This window comes from Silurus aristotelis (genome assembly GCF_946808225.1).
Source record: "Silurus aristotelis genome assembly, chromosome: 6".
NCBI classification, from domain to species: domain Eukaryota; kingdom Metazoa; phylum Chordata; class Actinopteri; order Siluriformes; family Siluridae; genus Silurus; species Silurus aristotelis.
The window spans coordinates 31,530,557-31,552,886 of record NC_139579.1 but is presented as its reverse complement, the minus strand read 5'-3'; the positions used below and the strand labels follow the sequence as shown (position 1 = coordinate 31,552,886).

Genomic DNA, 22,330 nt, shown 5'->3' with positions numbered 1-22,330 from the left:
TCTAGTGGTGGGATGTGGCGTTTACCACGTGTTTTGTTGAGGCTGGTTTTGCGCACAATATTGACTGACATTATTAACAATTGTACGTTCACCTTTTTTTCATATCAGAAATGTTAAAGTACAGAGTATGAACAAAAGTACCGGGACACCTGACTTTTCGAGCTATACGTGGTTTTTCGCCAAATCGTTCCCAAAAACGTGGAGGCACACGATTAATAGAACGTCTTCTGATGCTGTAGCATGAACTGTTCCCTTCACTTGAACTACGAGACCCAAATCCGTTCCAGCATGTAGCTTAAAAATTTAAGACACCTGCTATAGAGCTCTGAATTCAACCTTCCTCACCTCACCTACATCAGAACCTGGCTTTACAGCACCCTGGTAGCTGAATGAATCTTCACAAAATTTAGTGGAACATCTTCCCAGAAGAGTGGAGCTAATTGTTTGTGGATTTTCAGGTCAGGTGTCCACAAACATTTGTCCATAGAGTGTAGGTTACAATTATTCAATATATTACCTACAATATTGTCTGGAAAATGTACTGTGAATACTGATGTTCAAACGCCCTAATCAGAGGCTTTAGATTTGGTACCTTATTTGTTCTTAAGCATCTTTTACGCTCATAAAATGCAACGTATGCCACGTAGACTGTGTATAAACAGTTGCGTTCACACCAGACCAGATTTCTTTATTAGCAGTTAAAAGGATCCGCAAATTTTGGTTCATGTACAGTTTTCATAGTGTACGATGTTTATTAATACACAAGTTATTATATCACTGTGTCTTTCCACTGGATCTGGATTTACAGTGTTTTTGAGGAAAGGAGAAAGTAATTTAGAGTTTAGAATACACTCGTCTATGGCTTTGTTTTTTACTTCTGTGTGCTTTAAAAAAAGACCAAACTCAGCAGCATTAATGCTGATAGAATGACTGTTCAAGTGCCTTGAATGTGATGTATATAAAACTTCAGTCTTGTGCCAAATTCAATAACATTATTAATAAAGAAATATTTTTCTTTAGCATGTTCTTGGGCTACATTCATTTATTGTACTTTTGTTGTTGTTGTTGTGTCGTTTTCCATAGAGTCGAATCTTCGAGTCGGTTCTTTTTTTGACCAACAATGTGAGTCGACTCTTAATTTTGCGGATGAGCCGACAAGAACCTCTGCGTATTTAATTTGATTAATATATATTTATAATAATACAATTATTATAACTTTCTTATATATAGGGTAAGATTTTATATAAAGAAATCTTTAAAATAAGATCGGAAGACAAAAGAATCGATTCATACAGGTGATTCGAGTCATAAGAGTTGACTCCTTAAAAAAAATCAGATTTTTTTTTTTACGTGTTATTTTGGGGGGAAACTGCTTGTGTAACCGGGAGGAAGTTTGCCTTTCACGTGAGATATATATATATATATATCCACGTTCGAACATCACGTGACTGATCATATGGTAGAAGAGTGACGCTCTGGTTTGTATTCGCGAGACGATCTGTACTTCATAATAAAAGCGCAACGACCGTCTGAATCTTTTATATAAATGTATTCTAGTGATTTTTTTATATAAACTTTTATATTATATACAACCTGCGCTCTGACCCCAGCTTCCGAACAAGATATGCAAAGAAAGTATTTCGCTGTGCTGCAATGTATATGTGACAATATTCTTATTTAATGCATAGCAACATTGCAGTATTGACCGCATTGTGGTTGGTGTTTTTTATGGTCTGGTGTACATTAAATTATTTCAAAAACAAAAATATAATATAATAATAATAATAATAATAATAATAATAATAATAATAATAATAATAATAATAATAATAATAATAACAGGTTCTGTACATTGAGGGCTTTATTTTAAAATGTAGAACCAACCCGGAAGTTCCCTGTTTCTCTTCTTGCTTCACACATTTCCACGTCCCCATGTGATGTCGGAAGCGCGAATGAATAAACCGCTTGTGTTTTCCTGAAACCACGCCCACCAGCTCGCTGATTGGCTGGTTCAAATGCGGAAGTAGTCTTTTCGTTCTGATATTATAGCGAATAATAAAATAAGGGACAAACATTTTAGCTTAAATAATATATACGTTAATAAATATATTATCGTCCGAATAAAAACAAATTAAAATAACATAAAATATTAAATACGAGTTATACAGTCTAGTCGCCAAAGACACTTGTGTCCACCCACCAACCAATCATGGTACAGTGGGCGTGGCTTTTGTCAATCCGGAAGAGGTGAACAGAAGATCTGATTTTGGATGGTTCTTCTAAAGTCTTGGAGAAGTTGGAGGTGATCTCAGGTCGGTCTGGAGCTTCACTTTTGAGATCTTTGTCATTTCCAGAAGTCTGGTGAGTGTTTTGTGATTTTCTCCTGATTGTATGATCAATAGGTGTAGGAATGAAAGCTACCTGTCCAGGTGTGGCTCATAGTTTCTTTTTTTCCTTTTATCTCATTTGATTACTTTGAATGGAAACTTAGACCTGAGCAGATGATTGTGGTTAAAGATCTGAAATATTATTGTACAAAGCATGGGATCCATTTACATTCATGTATTTTTGTTTTTTTTATTGCAAAAAATAATTCAACAATAAACAATATAAAAAATTTAAAAAAGAAGAGAGAAGGTCAGAATACAGATAATACAAAGGCATAGAAAAATATACCACTTTATTATTATAAAACATTGAAGGTTCCTTACAAGAACAAATCTCCATGTGTTCTACTATTACTTCTACAAATGGAAACCAGTTTATTATTTCACTTTGACAGTCATTTTTCCTTCATTATTTTCACATCTGAGGTAAAGTGCTTATAAGGTTCTGGGTTACTGATCAGAAGGTCGGGGGTTCGAGCCCTGGTTTCTAGTGTAGTTCAAAAAGGATCTTCTTCTTCTTTTGGATTCTTCCATTAGGGGGCGCCACAGTGGATCATCAGTCTCCATACCCCCCTGTCCTCTACATCTGCCTCTTTCAAACCAACTACCTGCATGTCTTCTTTAACGGATAATCTCAAACTAGTTGTTTTGTATCGAAGGAACGCCTTCACAAATTAAAGTGGAAAGAAACAAAACAAAACAAAAAAAACGTATATGATTTGAGTCTAATGTGAGTTCTGTGAAAAAGAAATCAACTTTCGATTCGATTCATCATGTCGTGTTTGTTCGACGCCCATCAATCGATCAATGCAGTCATTTCTGGGGTGCAATGTGGTTTATATGTGGCCGGTAAAAGACCTTTTGCTTTGTGATGTAAGAATCCGTGTGCATGTGTGTAGTGATTGGTCAATACTAAATACTAAAATACAACAAAAAAAATCTAATCCTGATTCACAGGATGTTGAACAAAGTCACAGTCAGTCACTAGGGGGCGATGTAGAACAGAATGATCACTTTATTCCGTGCTCACGTCCTAGCATTGATGTTCTCAGTTTTTTTTCTCACGTAATTTATTTACGGTTAGTTAGAGTTAAAGGTCCACTGCTCCAAATCACACATATGAGCAGACTTTCGATGTTGAAAGTGTTGATGAGGTTCTCTTTAGAGTCTGGTTCCTCTCAAGGTTTTTTTTTTCCACATGCTATATCTTAAACTTCTACATTACACACTTATACAATCCAATCTCATAACCTCTTTATCTCAGTAAAGCTGCTTTAGGACAATTTCCATTGTTGAAATCCACTGCAGATAAAAAAAAAAAATGAATTCAATAAACATTTATTTGAGTTTTTCATAGTCTGAGGAGGATGAAGAGAAAATTCCATGTTTCTGTGTGACATCTGTGTAACCGTGGTCCATTATCAGGTGGTTGAAGTCACTTAGAGATGATGATGTACTTCTGACCAGAAGGTCGTGAGTTCAAATCCCACCACCACCAAACGGCCACTGTTGGGCCCCTGAGCATGGCCCTTAACCCATAATTGCTCAGGTGTATAACTGAAATGGACGAGAATCTGCTGAATGATGTATCTGTTTCCACGGTAACGCCGGACTCGCTTTTTTGTCGTGTTGAATTCCTCCGCAAAACGTTTTTCCCTTTTGTTCACAAACTGGTTGAGCGCATCAGCGTCCACGTGTACACACGAGTCGCAGGGTCGAGAGTTTGTGAATGTAAAAAGGCAACGTTTGTTCACCAGGATGAGGTGTGGACTAGTTACACACACACACACACGCACGCACATATACACACACACACACACCCTCACAGGCTGTATAAAGGTTACAGGAATCTTTTGTGTGTGTGTGTGTGTGTGTGTGTGTGTGTGTGTGTGTGTGTGTGTGTGTGTGTGTGTGTGTGTGTGTGTGTGTGTGTGTTGCAGGCTGACAGTATGGTACATAAGGTGCTGGTGACGGGGGGAGGGGGGTACATCGGCAGTCACTGTGTGGTGGAGCTGATTGAGGCGGGATATCAACCAATCGTCATCGACAACTTCAGCAACGCTGTCCGAGGTAAAGAGGTGAAACTAAAGTGTGTGTGTGTGTGTGTGTGTGTGTGTGTGTGTGTGTGTGCACGCGTGTGTTTAGTTGAAACTTGTAGGTGGTACCATGTTTCTATTGTTTATTTTACATTCCTTTTTTACCCTTTTGATCACATTTAGTTTTTCTAACAAGCTGCATTTTACTCTGTCTGTCTGTCTGTCTGTCTGTCTGTCTGTCTGTCTGTCTGTCTGTCTGTCTGTCTGTCTGTCTGTCTGTCTGTCTGTCTGTCTGTCTGTCTGTAACTGAGACTGCACACTGCAGTGATATAACAGAGGAAATGCAGGTTTTTGAAGCAGAGAAACGCTGGATATCTTCAGTGTGTCCTTCATGATTCGAAAACAACTTCTCTAAACTGCACACAGATTTGAGAGTTAGAGGAGTTTCTCACTGTGTGTCCTCTACATTCACACGGAGAGAAGACTTACAGAGCTTCCTCTGTCAGATAGTTCAAATCTCACTCATCCATCCATCTGTCTACCTGTCTTTCTCTACTCATCTGTCCATCCTTCTTGTCTGTTTATCTACTTATCCATCCCTTTACCTACCTATATGTCTGTGTCTTTTTAACTACCTGTCTTTAAATCAGTTTCTCTATCTGTCTGTCTAGCCATCCTTTTTCTGTTTGTCTGCCAATTTATCTATTCCTTTATGTGTCTGTCTGTCTGTCCATCCATCTGTTTTTCTTTCTCTATTTCAGGCTGTTTCTGTCCATCTTTCTCATCACCTGCCTGTTTCATCACCTGCATGTGTTTGGAGATATATCTTAATATCTCTCTGTCTGTCCATCTGTCTCTTTATCTGTCTGTCTGTCTATCTGTCTGTGCCTCTGTCTGTGCCTCTGTCTGTGCCTCTGTCTGTCTATCTGCCTGTCTATCTGCCTGTCTATCTGTCTGTGCCTCTGTCTGTGCCTCTGTCTGTGCCTCTGTCTGTGCCTCTGTCTGTGCCTCTGTCTGTGCCTCTGTCTGTCTATCTGTCTGTCTATCTGTCTGTGCCTCTGTCTGTGCCTCTGTCTGTGCCTCTGTCTGTGCCTCTGTCTGTGCCTCTGTCTGTGCCTCTGTCTGTCTATCTGTCTGTCTATCTGTCTGTCTACCTGCCAATCCATCTTACTGTCTGTCTGTCCTGCTGACCAAATGCATTTTGTTGTTTTGTTGTATCCTTTATTTATGTGTGTGTGTGTGTGTGTGTGTGTCTGTGTCTGTGTGTGTCAGTCATGTTTAACTGGTGTGTGTTTATTCGCTCTGAGGAGAAAACGATGTTCCTGAGAGCCTGCGCAGGATAGAGAAGATTCTGAACACCAAGATTGAGTTTCAGGAGCTGGACCTCCTGGACAAACCGGGCCTGGAGAAAATCTTCAACCAGGTCTGGACACTGATAAAAGCGCACACACACACACACACACACACACACACCTTTATTTTAGTGCTGCGTTCAGATCGCCTCAATCACGTACATGCAGAAGGTTAGAATGCGTGTTTCTATCACACACATCACTTTCACAGCAGGAAGGATCGTTCTTTTAAATCGTGTGTAATAACCTTTACTGTCTTTCAGTACTAAAAAAACTGTGTGTGTGTGTGTGTGTGTGTGTGTGTGTGTGTGTGTGTGTGTGTGTGTGTGTGTGTGTGTGTGTGTGTGTGTGTGTGTGTGTGTGTGTGAGCGCGCGCGCGCGCGCGCGCGCACTGCTGAGGTTTAATTGGATAGGTTATAAAGCAGCTGCTGGTGAGTTTCCACTTTTCCTTTAGTTTGTCATTCACAGTGAGTGTGTGTGGGTGTGGGTGAGGGTGTGGGTGTATCACTTTTCCATCCTTTCTGCATTCAAATCAAATAACACAGTTACAGCCAGCGCTGCGGTCTGTCCAATCAGATTTCATTACTGAGGAATTAAACACAATACATATTTAAAAAAACAGATCAAGTTCTAGACTGTGTGGACATTTTCTTAGCTTTCTGCCCATGGAACGTTCCCACAGTGGCGAGTGTGGGGGTCGGCAACCCGGGGCTCTTCTGCCCCCTGCTGTGGCTCCCTGCAGTGTTGACAAAATGACATGTAAATAAAAAATTATTTATTACATCTTTTGTTACACAATGAGACTTTTAAAGGAAACAATCCGTATCTTGCCGTTTGTTCAAGGTAACAGATAAAACAATGATAATAAAGTAATATTTTGTCGTTCATTTACTCTCTACTTCCCTCACCGTGACCCATGAGTAGCTGATATTGAAGTCCTCGTTCGCTGACTGCTCCTGCTCTCGTGAGCTAACTATAGATAGATCTACAAAAAGTAAAATCTCGGATGAAAACAGAGTGTAAAATTGCGCAGGAAAGTTTTATTCGCTTTCACTGCCAACGTTTGACGTGGTTAGAAATTGGCAAACACCAAAAAAAAAGAAAAAAAGAAAACGCAACGTCGAACGACATTTACAATTTCCAATGTTCTACCTTCATACCCACATATACGTACTTGCATACATTCCACGACGCTTTTCTCCCATTGCAGCGCGACACGCCCACGATTTGCTGAGGTATACATTGCTAGCATACAAATACAATTTAACTTATACTAGTGCCATCTAGTGGTGTGACTAGGAAATTTTCTTAAATCTGCACAACAAACAACTAAATGTCTTGAGAAGGTGTTGGACATTTGACCGGAAGGTTGTACATGTGAATGTAAATGAACCATAATCTATTTTGTCTGTCTGTCTGCTGACCAGTGTCTTGCTGCGTATTCCCTACTTGTATCTGTTTTCTTGTCTTTTCCACTTCCATCTCCTGTCCAGAAAAATAGATTTAACGACTACATGTAATTTTATAAATCTAATGAAACGAATGCAAGTCATCAACTTGTCATGTAAAGCACATATTCAGCATATCTCCTGTTTCTTTTCCCCTTTAGAAGGCAGTAAAATATTACTGTATTTTCCGGACTATAAGCCTTTACTTTTTTCCCCACGCTTTGAACCCCGCGGCTTAAACAATGAAGCGGCTAATTTATGGATTTTTCCTGGGTTTTTCCCGGTTTCACAAACTTCAAACCAAAAAACTGAACCCCATAACATTAGACCAATGAAATTGCCGAACGGGTTCAGGTGAACCAATGAGACTCTTTATATTAAATCAGATGCGCTCCCACTGAATCGGGCCGCACCACATCATAAATATGGATGATGTTCCTCTGACGTTTGACCTGCCGCTCACTCGGACTGTCTACAGGAAATGTGAATCAATCGTCATTCGTGACTAGCGCACACTCTAACCGTCCAATCGAAGGACGCACTAAAGCCAATCATTCGTCACCTGTGTTCTGAGCTGCACGGCATCGGGAGAAAAGCTTCACCGATCGTGATTTTTAAACGCACGACGATGCCAAAAGATAAACTCCCGAGAGAAATAGTTGTGAAAGGAAGGAGGAAGACAGTGAACAATGACTTTCTTGGTAGGCTACTGTTTAGATACAAGCCGTGTAACAGACACTGTCTTTCATTAAAGCCTGTGTAAAGTTCATTAGTTTCAGTGTAGACTCAACTATGTGCACTTTGTCTTGAGCTTCTTCTTTTTTTTTAACCAGAGGCTTATTATTGTTTATTCAGCAAATTGTGGGGAGAAAAAGAAGAAATGACGCAGCAAAAATGACTCCGGATGACAAACGATATACAACCGAATATGAGGAGGTGTGAGACAGGATACAGAAGCACAAGAAACAAATACAGCGGCAGCTCATTTATAATCGGTCCAAAAATAATTAAAAATAAAGGTAGACACCCATGCAGCTGAGATGTTTTGTGCCTCGTGACCTTAAAATATTTTTAACCAGACACACAGCTGTGGAAAATAATTTAATATTTGCACCCAAAACTCAGAGATTCTTTCCAGGTTAGCTTTATGGTAGTATACAGTGAGGAAAATAAGTATTTGAACACCCTGCTATTTTGCAAGTTCTCCCACTTAGAAATCATGCAGGGGTCTGAAATTGTAATCGTAGGTGCATGTCCACTGTGAGAGACATAATCTAAAAAATAAAATCCAGAAATCACAATAAATTATTTTTTTCAACTATTTATTTGTATGATACAGCTGCAAATAAGTATTTGAACACCTGTCTATCAGCTAGAATTCTGACCCTCAAAGACCTGTTAGTCTGCCTATAAAATGTCCACCTCCACTACATTTATTATCCTAAATTACATGCACCTGTTTGAGGTCGTTAGCTGCATAAAGACACCTGTCCACCCCATACAATCAGTAAGAATCCAACTACTAACATGGCCAAGACCAAAGAGCTGTCCAAAGACACTAGAGACAAAATTGTACACCTCCACAAGGCTGGAAAGGGCTACGGGGAAATTGCCAAGCAGCTTGGTAAAAAAAAAGGTCCACTGTTGGAGCAATCATTAGAAAATGGAAGAAGCTAAACATGACTGTCAATCCCCCTCGGACTGGGGCTCCATGCAAGATCTCACCTCGTGGGGTCTCAATGATCCTAAGGAAGGTGAGAAATCAGCCCAGAACTACACGGGAGGAGCTGGTCAATGATTAGAAAAGAGCTGGGACCACCGTTTTTAAGGTTACTGTTGGTAATACACTAAGATGTCATGGTTTGAAATCATGCATGGCACGGAAGGTTCACCTGCTTAAACCAGCACGTCCAGGCACGTCTTAAGTTTGCCAATGACCATTTGGATGATCCAGAGGAGTCATGGGAGAAAGTCATGTGGTCAGATAATTCCACTAAACGTGTTTGGAGGAAGAAGAATGATGAGTACCATCCCAAGAACACCATCCCTACTGTGAAGCATGGGGGTGGTAGCATCATGCTTTGGGGGTGTTTTTCTGCACATGGGGCAGGGCGACTGCACTGTATTAAGGAGAGGATGACCAGGGCCATGTATTGCGAGATTTTGGGGAACAACCTCCTTCCCTCAGTTAGAGCATTGAAGATGGGTCGAGGCTGGGTCTTCCAACATGACAATGACCCGAAGCACACAGCTAGGATTACCAAGGAGTGGCTCTGTAAGAAGCATATCAAGGTTTTGGCATGGCCTAGCCAGTCTCCAGACCTAAACCCAATAGAGAATCTTTGGAGGGAGCTCAAACTCCGTGTTTCTCAGCGACAGGCCAGAAACCTGACTGATCTAGAGAAGATCTGTGTGGAGGAGTGGGCCAAAATCCCTCCTGCAGTGTGTGCAAACCTGGTGAAAAACTACAGGAAACGTTTGACCTCTGTAATTGCAAACAAAGGCTCCTGTACCAAATATTAACATTGACTTTCTCAGGTGTTCAAATACTTATTTGCAGCTGTATCATACAAATAAATAGTTTAAAAATCATACATTGTGATTTCTGGATTTTTTTTTTAGATTATGTCTCTCACAGTGGACATGCACCTACGATGACAATTTCAGACCCCTCCATGATTTCTAAGTGGGAGAACTTGCAAAATAGCAGGGTGTTCAAATACTTATTTTCCTCACTGTATGTATAATACCCTTCCTGCTTTCCATTGTAATACACCCATAAATAGCATTAAAACCATGCTCATAATTAAATATTTATGGTCTACGACATGCATATACACTTTTATACAGTATCCGGCTGTGTATTTTACCCCCAGGACTTCAGTGGGTTCCTACCCGAATACCTCCTTATACCGTCATTATGACACCCCGGCTCTAGAAACCATCAATATTCTGGAGAAACGGAGTGGAAAAAAGCGCTGCATGTCATCACTAAAGCAAGAAACCCAATAAACACAATTTAACAAGTCTCCTTTCACTGTAGCCACAACCGCACCGCTCGCATACATCATCTCTAATGTTGAGAAGCATCGATATTTACCTCAGAAAACAACCCCGAGTTTTTCCCCTGCATTTTTCTGTGCATTACGGATTTTGTGTGGCTTTGAAATGAAGGCAAATTCTGTGATTTTGTGCAAATTTTACAGAAAATAAAACAAAACAAAAAAAAACTTTCATGAATCGGTTTGTTCTCACGATGTCCAGCTTTTCCGAAAATGTCTATTCTTGTTGTGCGACCAAATCGATTTCTTCTTCGTGTCGGTTGTTGTGGAATGAAAAAACAGCTATTAAATCCACACGGATATATTATATTGATTATATTATATATATTTGACATGATGCGGTTTGTGACTAGCGCACACTCTAACCGTCCAATCGAAGGACGCACTAAAGCCGATGTTATTGTACGCCTGCCGGATGGCCCCAGTGTCTAATTTAAAATCTGATTGGTTAAATGAACAGCTTTATTTTTGTGTTATAAGCTACCGGTTTCGACACCGTTAATTCTGAAGTCTCAGAAATATGATTAGATAGAAATTTACACGGAGACTTACACTCTTTAAAGAGGGAAACATTATTAAATGCAGATAATGAAGATAATGGACTATTGGGAATAATGTAAAACATCTTTTTTAATACATATTATGATTTTGACCAAGTTTAGGCCAGCAGAGAAGGCCTTGCTGGCCCTAATGGCCTTCCACTGCTTTTATATGATGCAGTGGAAAGCCATTAGGGCCAGCAAGGCCTTCTCTAAATGATATTTTATATATAATTAAAATATAACAATAAAAATCATGCATGTAAACATTGGTGGTCTATAAACTGTTATTTGTGCAAAACGTGTGTGTGTGTATGTGTTGTAAATATCCATGCTAGTGGAAATAGAGATGTGAGCACCAGAAAGGTTGTGATATCGCATGACTGTATCTTCTGTCTCTGATCCCCAGCATTCGTTCCACGCCGTGATGCATTTCGCCGGGCTAAAAGCAGTGGGCGAATCGGTGGAACAGCCGCTCCGCTACTACAGAGTGAACCTCATGGGTACCATCAACCTGCTGGAGGTGAGCTCCGTTTTCACCGCAGATCAATAAGGCTGCCATCGGATATCATTATTCGTATAAATTGTGCTTCTTCGTTGCATAAAAATTGATTGAAAAACTTTGAGTTTTCAAACCACGTCAACTACATTTGATAGAATTCTGAAATGCTGACTCAGGATTTCTGGACAAATATTTTACAAGTAATTATACACCAAACTGTTTCAGTAAAGGGCTTTGAGTCAGGTACTGATGAAGGTGAGGAGACCTGGGGTGCAGTCAGCATTCACATTCATCCCAAAGGTGTTCAGTAGGGATGAGATCAGAGCTCCATTGCAGGCCACTCAAGAACGCAGATCTTCTTGGAGCTCGCTTTGTGCACAGCGAAATCACCATGCTGGAACTGTTTTTGGTTTCCAAGTTCAAGCGACCACAAAATTTTATTAAACCGCATCCATAAACGCCTGATACAACTGTGTGCCTCCAGCATTGTGATAACCATTTGAAGAAGAACCACATATGGCAGGAAAGGTCGGGTTTCACAAGTCTCCTTTCACTGTAGCCACAACCGCACCGCTCGCATACATCATCTCTAATGTTGAAAGACACAAACAATTTTTCTTTCGCATTTTTTCTCCCAAACTTTACTGAAATTGATCTGAATCGTGAGGTAAAAAGCGAGGTACTGAACCATGAATGTTGTGTACCGTTACACTTCTAGTCGGTACCTTTTAGCTATCAACACCAATTACTGATGCCTCCGTGTGTGTGTGTGTGTGTGTGTGTGTGTGTGTGTGTGTGTGTGTGTGTGTGTGTGTGTGTGTGTGTGTGTGTGTGTGTGTGTGTGTGTGTGTGTGTGTGTGTGTGTGTGTGTGTGTGTGTGTGTGTTGTAGGTCATGCAAGCCCATGGAGTGCATAATATAGTGTTCAGTAGTTCGGCGACGGTGTATGGAGATCCTCAGAAGCTCCCCATTGACGAGCAGCATCCGGCTGGAGGCTGCACAAACCCTTACGGCAAAACCAAGTTCTTCATTGAGGAGATGATCCGGGACCAGTGTGATGCAGAAAAGGTATACAGGGGAAAAAGACTGCTGCTGTTTGCTCTGTGTGTGGGGGTGGGTGTGAGTGGGTGTGAGTGGGTGTGGGTGGGTGTGAGTGGGTGTGGGTGGGTGTGAGTGGGTGTGTGTGGGTGTGGGTGGGTGTGAGTTCTCAAAACAATCGGAAAGTCTTGGACTGCTTAAACACACGCACACACACACACACACACACACACACACACTCAGTACTGTTCATCTTTACTCTTCTGTCCCTGTATACTGTATTGAGTTAATAATAATATCTACGGTGGGCAGCTTTTGGATTTCCCCTTTCAAGGTTCTTCAGGTCTTCACTATGAAATGAAATGTGAAATGAACTGCATCACTTCTTTAACCATCGCTTATCCAATTCCTGTCAGGACTGGAATGCCGTGTTGCTCAGGTACTTCAACCCCATCGGTGCTCACATCTCAGGACAGATTGGTGAAGATCCACAGGGAATCCCAAACAACCTTCTACCGTATGTTGCACAGGTAAAACTACTCTGAGAGCATTGGGTTCAGATTTAATTGATCTGCATTTTGGGTGGATTTTGGATAGACATTAAAGAAGTAGGAAACAATCTACTTGTAGATGTTCTTTAGCCTGTAAAAAGCTTGAAGACACCTAGGGTGATGGTTTCTGAAGCTGAGTTCTATAAGCGTTATTTAGAGAGCACTTACTTTGCAGTGACCTGCTCAGTCACTGCACCTCAATCCTATTGAACTGCTCTGGGATGAACAAGAAACTAGTGAAGATCATCTTTGCCGAGACGAACTCCCCTGAAACTAAAGGAGGAACGAAAATAAAGACGTTCCCTAGTTTGTTGTTATAGCACTAGATATAATAATGTTGATAGCCATAGGAAATCCTCATCTGCCACCTGGATGAGGATTAGAATGAGGTTCCCTCTTGAGTCTGGTTCCTCTCAAGGTTTCTTCCTCATGCCATCTCAGGTTTTTTTTTCTTGCCATAGCTGACACTGGCATACGATCCATTGTTAAAAGCGCTCCACAATTAAACATTTATTCTGATCAGGTGGTCATGGGCTCAAATCCCAGCACCACTGAGCTGCCACTGCTGGGCCCTTGAGCAAGGCCCTTAGCCTTTAATTGCTCAGTTGTATAACAGTTATAGCTGTAACTCTACCAGATGCAGTAGATGTACTCATCTGCGCTGAACAAGAAGCACCCAGAACACCTGTGAGACATTTCTGTGGCATCAATTCCCATTTTATTTCCGTGATTACAAATTCAAGATGTTTTTTTTTTGTTTTGTTTTTTGTTTTTTTAAGTAATGAGGGATTTGTTCATTCTGGTGTCCAGGTTGCCATCGGGAGACGGAAACATCTCAACGTGTTTGGAAATGACTACAAGACGATTGATGGAACAGGTATAAGAAGGCAGGTTCTGATGGTGGGCTTCATGCTGTAGACGTGTCTGCTTTATCATCGGGTTTCATTTCTTCTTTTAGGAGTGAGAGACTACATTCATGTGGTGGACTTGGCGAAGGGACACATCGCAGCCCTGAAGAAGCTGAAGGACAACTGTGGCTGCAAGGTGGAGTTTCTTGTTTATTCAAATCTCGATCTTGTAAATCTGGAGCGAATTTGAGATCACATTGGATAAATATTTTTTTTTCATGTTTACACTTTGATCACTTATAATGGAAGCCTGAGCCTTTTTTTTTTTACACAGGAAATGTTTTAAATGCACTATATTCCCAAAAGTGTGTCCAGACCTGACCATCACATCCATATAGAACCTCTTTTGCTGTGAAAATAAACTCCACTCGTCTGGGAAGGTGTGACGATGTGGAAGATCTCTTTGAGTAGAACATCTTCCCAGAAGAGTGGAGGTTATTATAACTGCGAATGGAGACCAAATGTGGAACGGGATGTAGCCATATAGTGTAAATGAATTCAGAACATTATGCAAGATGATTGAACAAAAGCCATGAGAGAAAAATCATATCTAAATGTTCTTATAAGGTTTTTTTTCCCCTTTCCAACATAAAGCACAGAGAAACAACGTACCTTGCACATAGCATCTTGTTAGGAAGCTGGGGTCAGCCATGATACAGCGCCCCCTGGTGTAGAGAGGGTTAAGGGCCTTGCTCAAGGGCCCAATAGTGGCAGCTTGGCAGTGCTGGGACTTGACCTTCTGACCAGCCATCCAGATCATTAACCACTGAGCTCCCACCTCCCAGTTAGTTCTGGATATCACTTCATTCTAATCTTCACATTAACATTTATGGCAGACGCCTTCATCCAGAGTGACTTACGTGCTTTGCTCAAGGGCTCAGCAACTTGGTGGTGCTGGGATTTAATCTTGTGACCTTCTAAACCAGTGCAAGTCAATGGGTTTGCTTAAGACCTCAAAGTCAACACATTTATAATGATCTATTCTTCCTGGACACAATTACCTTCAGGCTGCTGTAACGATTTAATGTCCATGTTCTTCATAGTCTTCATTTCTTTTTCTAGTAGCTGCATAATATTGGGTTCATGCAGTCCTTCTGTGCTGGAAAATACCAATCTGGTTAAAAAAATCTGTTCCAGGTGAATGTTCTTAATGAAATTTCTGCAGCTGCACTTAGACTTCCATAATAAGAGTTTGGCCTGAATGGGGTTTGTGTGGTGTTGTTTTTTCTCTCTGAACAAAGAACCATTTCCTATTTGTGTTTTTCCTTTAATCTATTTATTTCTTTTTCTGTTCAGGTCTATAACCTGGGCACAGGTACTGGCTACTCTGTGTTGCAGATGGTGAAGGCTATGGAGAAGGCATCAGGACAAGAAGTAAGCATTTATGAACCATTGAATAGCAGTTTAATGAGAATAAGACATTTAAACGTCTCTGTTCCGAATGTTAGAATGCATCAAATATATTATACACCAACAGAAAATGTGCAAAACTTAAGGGTTCCCAATTGTCCATCTAAAGCAGTGGTCTGCAAACTTTGTGACCTCTCCCTCCAAATAAAATGTTTTTTTGAAAAATGTTTTTTCCAAAGATGTAATGCCTAGTCGCACCACTAGTCGGCACTAGTGTGATTTCTATTGTATTTGTATGTTAGCGATTAAATGCTCTAATATTTTAATTATTGATTCTTTCACACGTTCTCCATCTGCGAACGGATCGACGCGCTTAATCATCTCCCAAGTTGATAACCAGCACACGTTGAGTTTGGAGACTTTATTCACTAGTTGAACTTTTGCAGTCGTTCCGACACGGTTCTTTTTCCGTTTCATCTCCAGCTGGGAACTTCTCAGTTTCAAATGCTGTAAGCGTCGTTTGGAAATGTCTAACTGATGAAAACAGAGTTTTGTTCTGTTTTTATCCGAGATTTATCTTTTTTTTTTTTTTGTAGATTTATGCACAGCTTTTAAGAGCAGGGGTCTGGACTTCAATTTCAGCTACTCATGGGCCAGGGTGCAGGAAGTAGTAGTACTTGTCACCTCGAACACTAAGATAAGGGTTGTTCTCTTTCAAACACTGTTTACTGTGTGACAAAAAGAAATTGTATTTACATGTCATTTTATCAAGGATGAGTGCAGCCACGGAAAAGGGTTTCCGACCAACATTCTGAGGTTTAGTGTTGATCACTTTAACAGTGCTTTCATCCCAGAAAGGGTTCTAAGTGTTGCATTTTTAGAGAAAAGGCGCTTCATAGTTATATAAAAACGCACTGTGGGGTTTTTATAGGTCAGAATCAACCAGTCAGAGGTTGTTTTGGTGAAATCGAGCTAAAGCATCTTTGTACCTGGTATATAATTACAGAAAAGTTTCTTTAGGAGTTCATTCGATCGTTAAGGGTTCTTCTTTAAAGTGTCCTATTTGAGGCCTCACAGGCAGAGGAGGAGGAACTTCAATAAAATTTTACTTATTTACAAGTTATAGGTCTAAAAATCGACTTTGAGTAAAATACAATACTTTTTTTTACTTCAAGTCAAAATTAGCTACATTCTTGTGTAGTTCAAAAAGGTATAGAAGATCTAGAGGATAAAAGATTTACTGTATTTTTCAGACTATAAGCCGCTACTTTTTTCCCACGTTTTGAACCCCGCGGCTTAAACAACGAAGCGGCTAATTTATGAATTTTTCCTGGGTTTTTCCGGGTTTCACAAAATTCATGCCTAAAAACTGAACCCCATAACATTAGACCAATGAGATTTCCGAACGGAAACGAAAAAACGCACCTCACCTGTGTTCTGAGCTGCACGGCATCGGGAGAAAAAGCTTCCATCAGGTGATTTAAACGCACGACGATGCCAAAAGAGAAACTCCTGAGAGAAATAGTTGTGAAAGGAAGGAGGAAGACAGTGAACAATGACTTTCTTGGTCGGCTACTGTTTACATACAAGCCGTGTAACGCGTTGAGTCTGGGTGAAGGGAGAGCTCGCTAACTCCAGTTGCAACAGAAATCATATAAGCACAGACAGGTTTCCAAAACTCGTGCTTTTTTATTCATATTCCTCAGTCTTACACACACGCAGTAATAGCAGAAAAATGCATGGCCATGCTATTCCCAAAATACCGCTCTGCTCCTAAAGGAAGCGCAACATATTTCACCCGTTACACCGTGTGTAACGTGTCTTTCATTAAAGCCTGTGTAAAGTACATTAGTGTAGACACTAGGCTTATAGACAGGTGCGGCTTATTTATGTTCAAAATAAAAATATTTGTCAACATCAGTGGGTGTGGCTTATATATGGGTGCGCTTTATAGTCCGGAAATTACGGTAAATCTCGAACTAGATGCTTTTTTATTGCAGGAACACCTTTAAAAATCAAACTGCAGTAATGTAAAAATAAATAAATAAATCACCATGGCGTGAGTCAAATGTGAGTTTTGCACTTTCGCAGCAAAAACGAATCTGTTATAATGTGGTTTATGATCATGAGAGAAATCGCAAATGCAGATTCAAACTTTCAATTCTACGGCATTTCGCTTTCAGCTGGGATCTGCCTCACTGCAATCCGTCTTGTCCGTATCTGTCTTTCTTTCTTGTGAGTGTAGCGCGATTTCTTTTTTTTTTTTTTTTTTAGTTTTTAGTTTTTTACTCAGTAACTGATACGATTTAAAATGTTGTCAAGTTCAAAACTTCAGACAAAACATACTTGAGTATGTTTTCCACCTTTAAGTACAGTGGTACCTACGAGTTTAATTCGTTCTGTGGACGAGCTCGTATCTCAACTTGCTCACACATCAAATCAGTTTTCCATATTGAAAATACTTAACATGGCATTAATCCGTTCCAACTGTTAGTCGTTAGAGGCGATAAGCGGAAGCGGAGGGAAAACTCGTTTTTTACTATCATTCCTGTACACTACGTATCCCTAAACTTAAAATTTTGCTTATCTTAATTTCCGTCACAATCTTCGCTTTCTGGCTTCGCTTCGCCATCTAGCAGCGGCGTCTCGAGCTCGTACCTCAATTTTTTGCTCGCGTAACGAAGCAAAAAAATGACCGAGTGACCGCTCGTACCTCGTAAAACTCGTACATTAATGCACTCGTAGGTCAAGGTACCACTGTGTATACTTTCCACCTTTGCTCATAGGTACAAGCACACAAAAAGTACAAAATTATAGTGAAGCAAGACTTGAGAAATGAGAGAGAACTGGGTTTTGTTTGCTAAATTGGGCAACATTAGCTACATTAACACAATACACCAAATATTGTACTTTAGCATACATGCAAATGAAGCTATGGGTCATATTGATCTGATTTGACCTCAGTATACTGATTTCTTCCACAGAATTATTCACAACTATTACTTAGTTAGCAATTAGAATAAAGTGTCCACCATATTTGTTCAGATTATTTTTATTATTAAACAGCACAATCCTGAAAGGAAATCTGAGTACGGCTGAACTCGCGGTTTAATGTTCAGTTTAAACACTAATTTTAATCATAGAAAAATCTTGTCTTAGTAACACATCTGAGGTAAATGTTTCTGTTCCAGAAAGCCTCGTCTGGTTTTCACTGGTTCCATGTCACTGGGTTGTGTGTAGAAAGGACTTAGCGGCTACATGCAAGCTAAATCTATTATTAGCCTCAGCGTATGCTAGCAGTGTGCAGTCCACGTTATTCAAAATGAGCGAAACCGCGAGTGAATTGTTTATTATACAATAAACATTAGAAAATGTACGGAATGTTTGATTTTTGTTTTGTTTTTGTTCCCCGTAAAGATTGCTTACGAGATCGCCCCCCGGAGGAACGGAGACATCGCCTCCTGCTACGCAGACCCTAGCCTGGCGGAGAACGAGCTCGGCTGGAAGGCTAATTTTGGCCTAGAGAAGATGTGTACGTATAAATGCTGCTATTGTTTTAATCCTGTAGGAGGACAACCCATTCCTTTCTCATCAACGCCAATGCAAAAGTGCGGTTAGCTCCAGAATTATTGGCACCCTTAACATTGTAAATAAGAGAGATACATTTTCAGGAAAAAAAAGTGTAAATTTTTGCTTCCCTTCCAATTTTGTTTACACTGTAAAAATAAATCAATTAAAATTCTTATGAATTTTATATATATATATATATATATATATAAATAAAATTTGGGGTGTAACAGTACACAAATTTCATAGTTCAGTTCCTCAGTTTTTAAGTCAACGGAGTTAATTTCGGGACATTTAATTGGCAGAAATGCAAACAATTTTTTTAACTATTTTATTTATAATTATTAACATTTATGATTTAAAAAAATAATAATAATTTCCTAAATGGCTGCTTGGTTAATATATAAATAATATTTTAGAATATTTAATTAACAAGAATAGAATAAATTAAATTAATGCAATAAACATATATTGATTAAATTGATTAAATAAAATTAAATAAATGGGAAAATGTAATTAAACAGTTTACATTTGTTAGACTCCATTTGGTTTAAAAGATGTGTGTATTATATTGAATATTTACATTTCTAAAGATATGATCTTTAAAAAAATTTCTTCATTTCTTTTATCCTGCATTCACTCCCTCGATATGCGTCATTTTCAGGATTTTCTCCTTTTAAGAGAATTTTTTTAAGAGAGACATAAAAGGCTAAAGAATCGAAAGAATTAGCTGCTCTCTGGTTAGCGGCTAACGCTAGTGCTATTGATTCTCTAGGCTTTTCATGCATGTGCAAAACAAATGGTATTTCCGGTACGAAGCGAGTATCCACAGTGACACTGCGCTCACTTTAGTTTCTTTTTCATACCCCTAGCATTGTTGTGTATGTTTTTATCTTTAATAATAATCATTTTAAAATGCACTCAAAGTTAAAGTTTTAAAAAAAACTTGCAGTCCGCCACTTAATACGTTCCTGAGGGATCTCAGATTTTCAGATGTGTTCCGCATATAAAAAGGATTATATTCGGAAATCCCTGAATCGAAATATTTTGGTACGAATACATGTACAGTTACACGCCTAAAATTTATATAGAGATATAGATAGAGATATATAGATATATTACACACACACACACACATTTTTAGGTACATATGTGGAAAAATTGCCATCCAAATTTCTAACAACAAATTCTGAGCCTCCATTTTATATATATTTTTATATTCATCCTGTTGACAAGCTGATTTATATTAATACAAATTTAAATGCATCGGGAGCAGCCGAAAAAAGAAGAAGAAGAAGAAAAGCCTTTTTGTGAATGTTTTAACTTTGTTGCATAGAAACAAACTGAACATGCATGAGTCTGGAAAAACATAAGATTAGGTGTTTCCACACTTTCGACCGGCTCTGTATTGGGATTCATGTGGAAAACAAACTAATAAAACTAAGTAAATTAGTTTTTGGAATTTAATTTAAAGCTGATTCTATCATTTCCTGCCCAATTATTTCTCACAGGTGAAGACTTGTGGCGCTGGCAATCTCAGAATCCCACGGGCTTCACAAACGGCAAAGCGTAATGAAACGAAAAAAGGTGCAGACGTGACGACCAGCCGAACCGAGCCATGAACCTCCTCTTCCTTTTATTCTTATACATTTTGATTCAACTTGAAGGAACCTCATGACACACACACAATGCATTTCTTAGCAGCAATTTCTACCGGTTTAAATTATTAGCAAGCCATGATCTCTTTAACGAGTTTATATTCTTATCATTCCTCATGGAATTTCTAATCAAAATATTATATAGAGCCGATTTTTACTTTCTGTTTATACCTGGTCATGTTGAAGTATAATGATTAAATTAATTCTTTTTGAAAACAACTTTTGTTTTTGGGTTTTATTTATTTATTAATTGATTTATTGATTGCAAAACCATCTCAATCTCGCCTCCCTCACCTTGTCTCCAAAACGTCCTACATGCGCTGTCCCTCTAATAAACTCATTTGTAATCCTGTCCATCGTCGTCACTCCCAACGAACATCCCAACATCTTCAGCTCTGCTACCTCCAGCTCCACCTCCTGTCTTTTACTCAATGCCACTGTCTCTAATCCATACAACATCTCAGGTCTCACCACAGTCCTATAAACTTTCCCTTTCACTCTCACAGATACTCTTCTATCACAAATCACTCCTGCTATCACTCTTCTCCACCCACTCCACCGTGCCTGCACTCTTTTCTTTACTTCCCTAACACACTCTCCATTACTTTGCACTGTTGACCCCATGTACCTGAACTCCTCCACTTTCTCCACCTCTTCTACCTGGCTAATCGCTACAAATCCTTTTCTCCTCCATTAGTGTCCAACTTCTCATACAGCTCTTCATATGCCTTTTCCTTGGCTTTCGCCACATCCCTCTTTACCTGCTGCATTTCCTTGAACTCCTCCTACTTTTCTCATCACTCTGTCGATCACAATTCTGTTTCTCCAACCTCTTTCACCTTATGATATTCTGCACTTCCTCATTCCATCACCACGTCTCTTTGTCTTCCTTTTGATTTCCAGATGTCACACCAAGTACCTTTCTACCTCTCTCTATCACTCCTGCAGTAGTTTCCCAATCATCCAGCTCCTCTTCACCACCACTGAGCTCCTGTCTGACCTCTTCCCTGAACCTCAGACTACAGTCTTCCTCCTTCAGCTTCCACCATCTTATTCTTCCTTCAGTCCTCACTCTCCTCCTCTTCTTCTTCACCTCCAAAACCATCCTACAGACCACCATCCGAAGCTGTCTAGCTACACTGTCCCCTGCCAACACCTTACAGTCTCCAATCTCCTTCAGTTTGCATCTCCTGCATAGCACATAGTCCACCTGTGTGCACCTTCCTCCACTCTTATACATCAATAAATCTATTTAGAATAGTACTGCTAAAATAATACTGGTATTATTATCAATTTTGATGATGCTGGTATCGGATCAAAAAGTAAATATTAACAATTCTTGGTGCTTACATTTATTAGCCATTGTTACAAAACAAGTAAGTCAGCCTATAAACAATTTCATATTGGACCCTAATGGGTTCTGTTGGTGAAAAGTTCAGAAATAAATAGACAAATATTACACATTTAATTGCACAGGCTAATATCTAAAAAAAAAAGCAGTCTGTGTCATATTTCTTTTTATTATTTCTTTTTAAATACATTTTGTAGCACATAAGAAGATATGTATAATACTTCCTTCCATGTAATCAATTTTCTTTAGCCCATGTCCAAGAAATTATACCAAGCAATCAAACTGAACCAACCAAAGAATAAAACATTTTGATAAACAAATCATCAGACACCGTACGTTGAATTTATTTGTGTCTGGAAATGGGGTCAGTGGACCCCCAGGGGTCCACCCATTTTATAATTTTAATAATGAGGTGATGACAATGCAAATGACAATGAAATAATATCAAGGTTATCATATATTATATTATATTGTATTGTATTATATTCTTAGGTTGTAAATCCTCGTTGTGTTATTATAATGCTAATTGACTGGTCACCTGAATTTAAATTCGTAGTCTCTGAAATACATCTACAAATGTAA

At 39.4% G+C, this 22,330-nt stretch overlaps 1 protein-coding gene across 4 annotated transcripts; it reads left to right on the top strand.

Moving 5' to 3' along the window:
* The first annotated feature begins 2,208 nt into the window (after nt 1–2,208).
* On the top strand, nt 2,209–20,616 carry gale (UDP-galactose-4-epimerase). 4 transcript variants are annotated; one of them, XM_083544846.1, is made up of 11 exons: nt 2,209–2,361; nt 4,328–4,457; nt 5,734–5,846; nt 11,234–11,347; nt 12,217–12,393; nt 12,780–12,893; nt 13,725–13,791; nt 13,873–13,958; nt 15,119–15,196; nt 18,590–18,704; nt 20,251–20,616. In XM_083544846.1, the coding sequence occupies exons 2-11, from the start codon at nt 4,337–4,339 to the stop codon at nt 20,310–20,312; spliced, it is 1,047 nt and encodes a 348-aa protein (XP_083400972.1). In that variant the 5' UTR covers nt 2,209–2,361; nt 4,328–4,336; the 3' UTR covers nt 20,313–20,616. The 4 variants fall into 4 exon arrangements, with proteins under 4 accessions (XP_083400972.1, XP_083400970.1, XP_083400973.1 ...); XM_083544844.1 differs by having other exon boundaries at nt 5,731–5,846; XM_083544847.1 differs by having other exon boundaries at nt 2,225–2,312.
* The last annotated feature ends 1,714 nt before the right edge of the window (nt 20,617–22,330 follow it).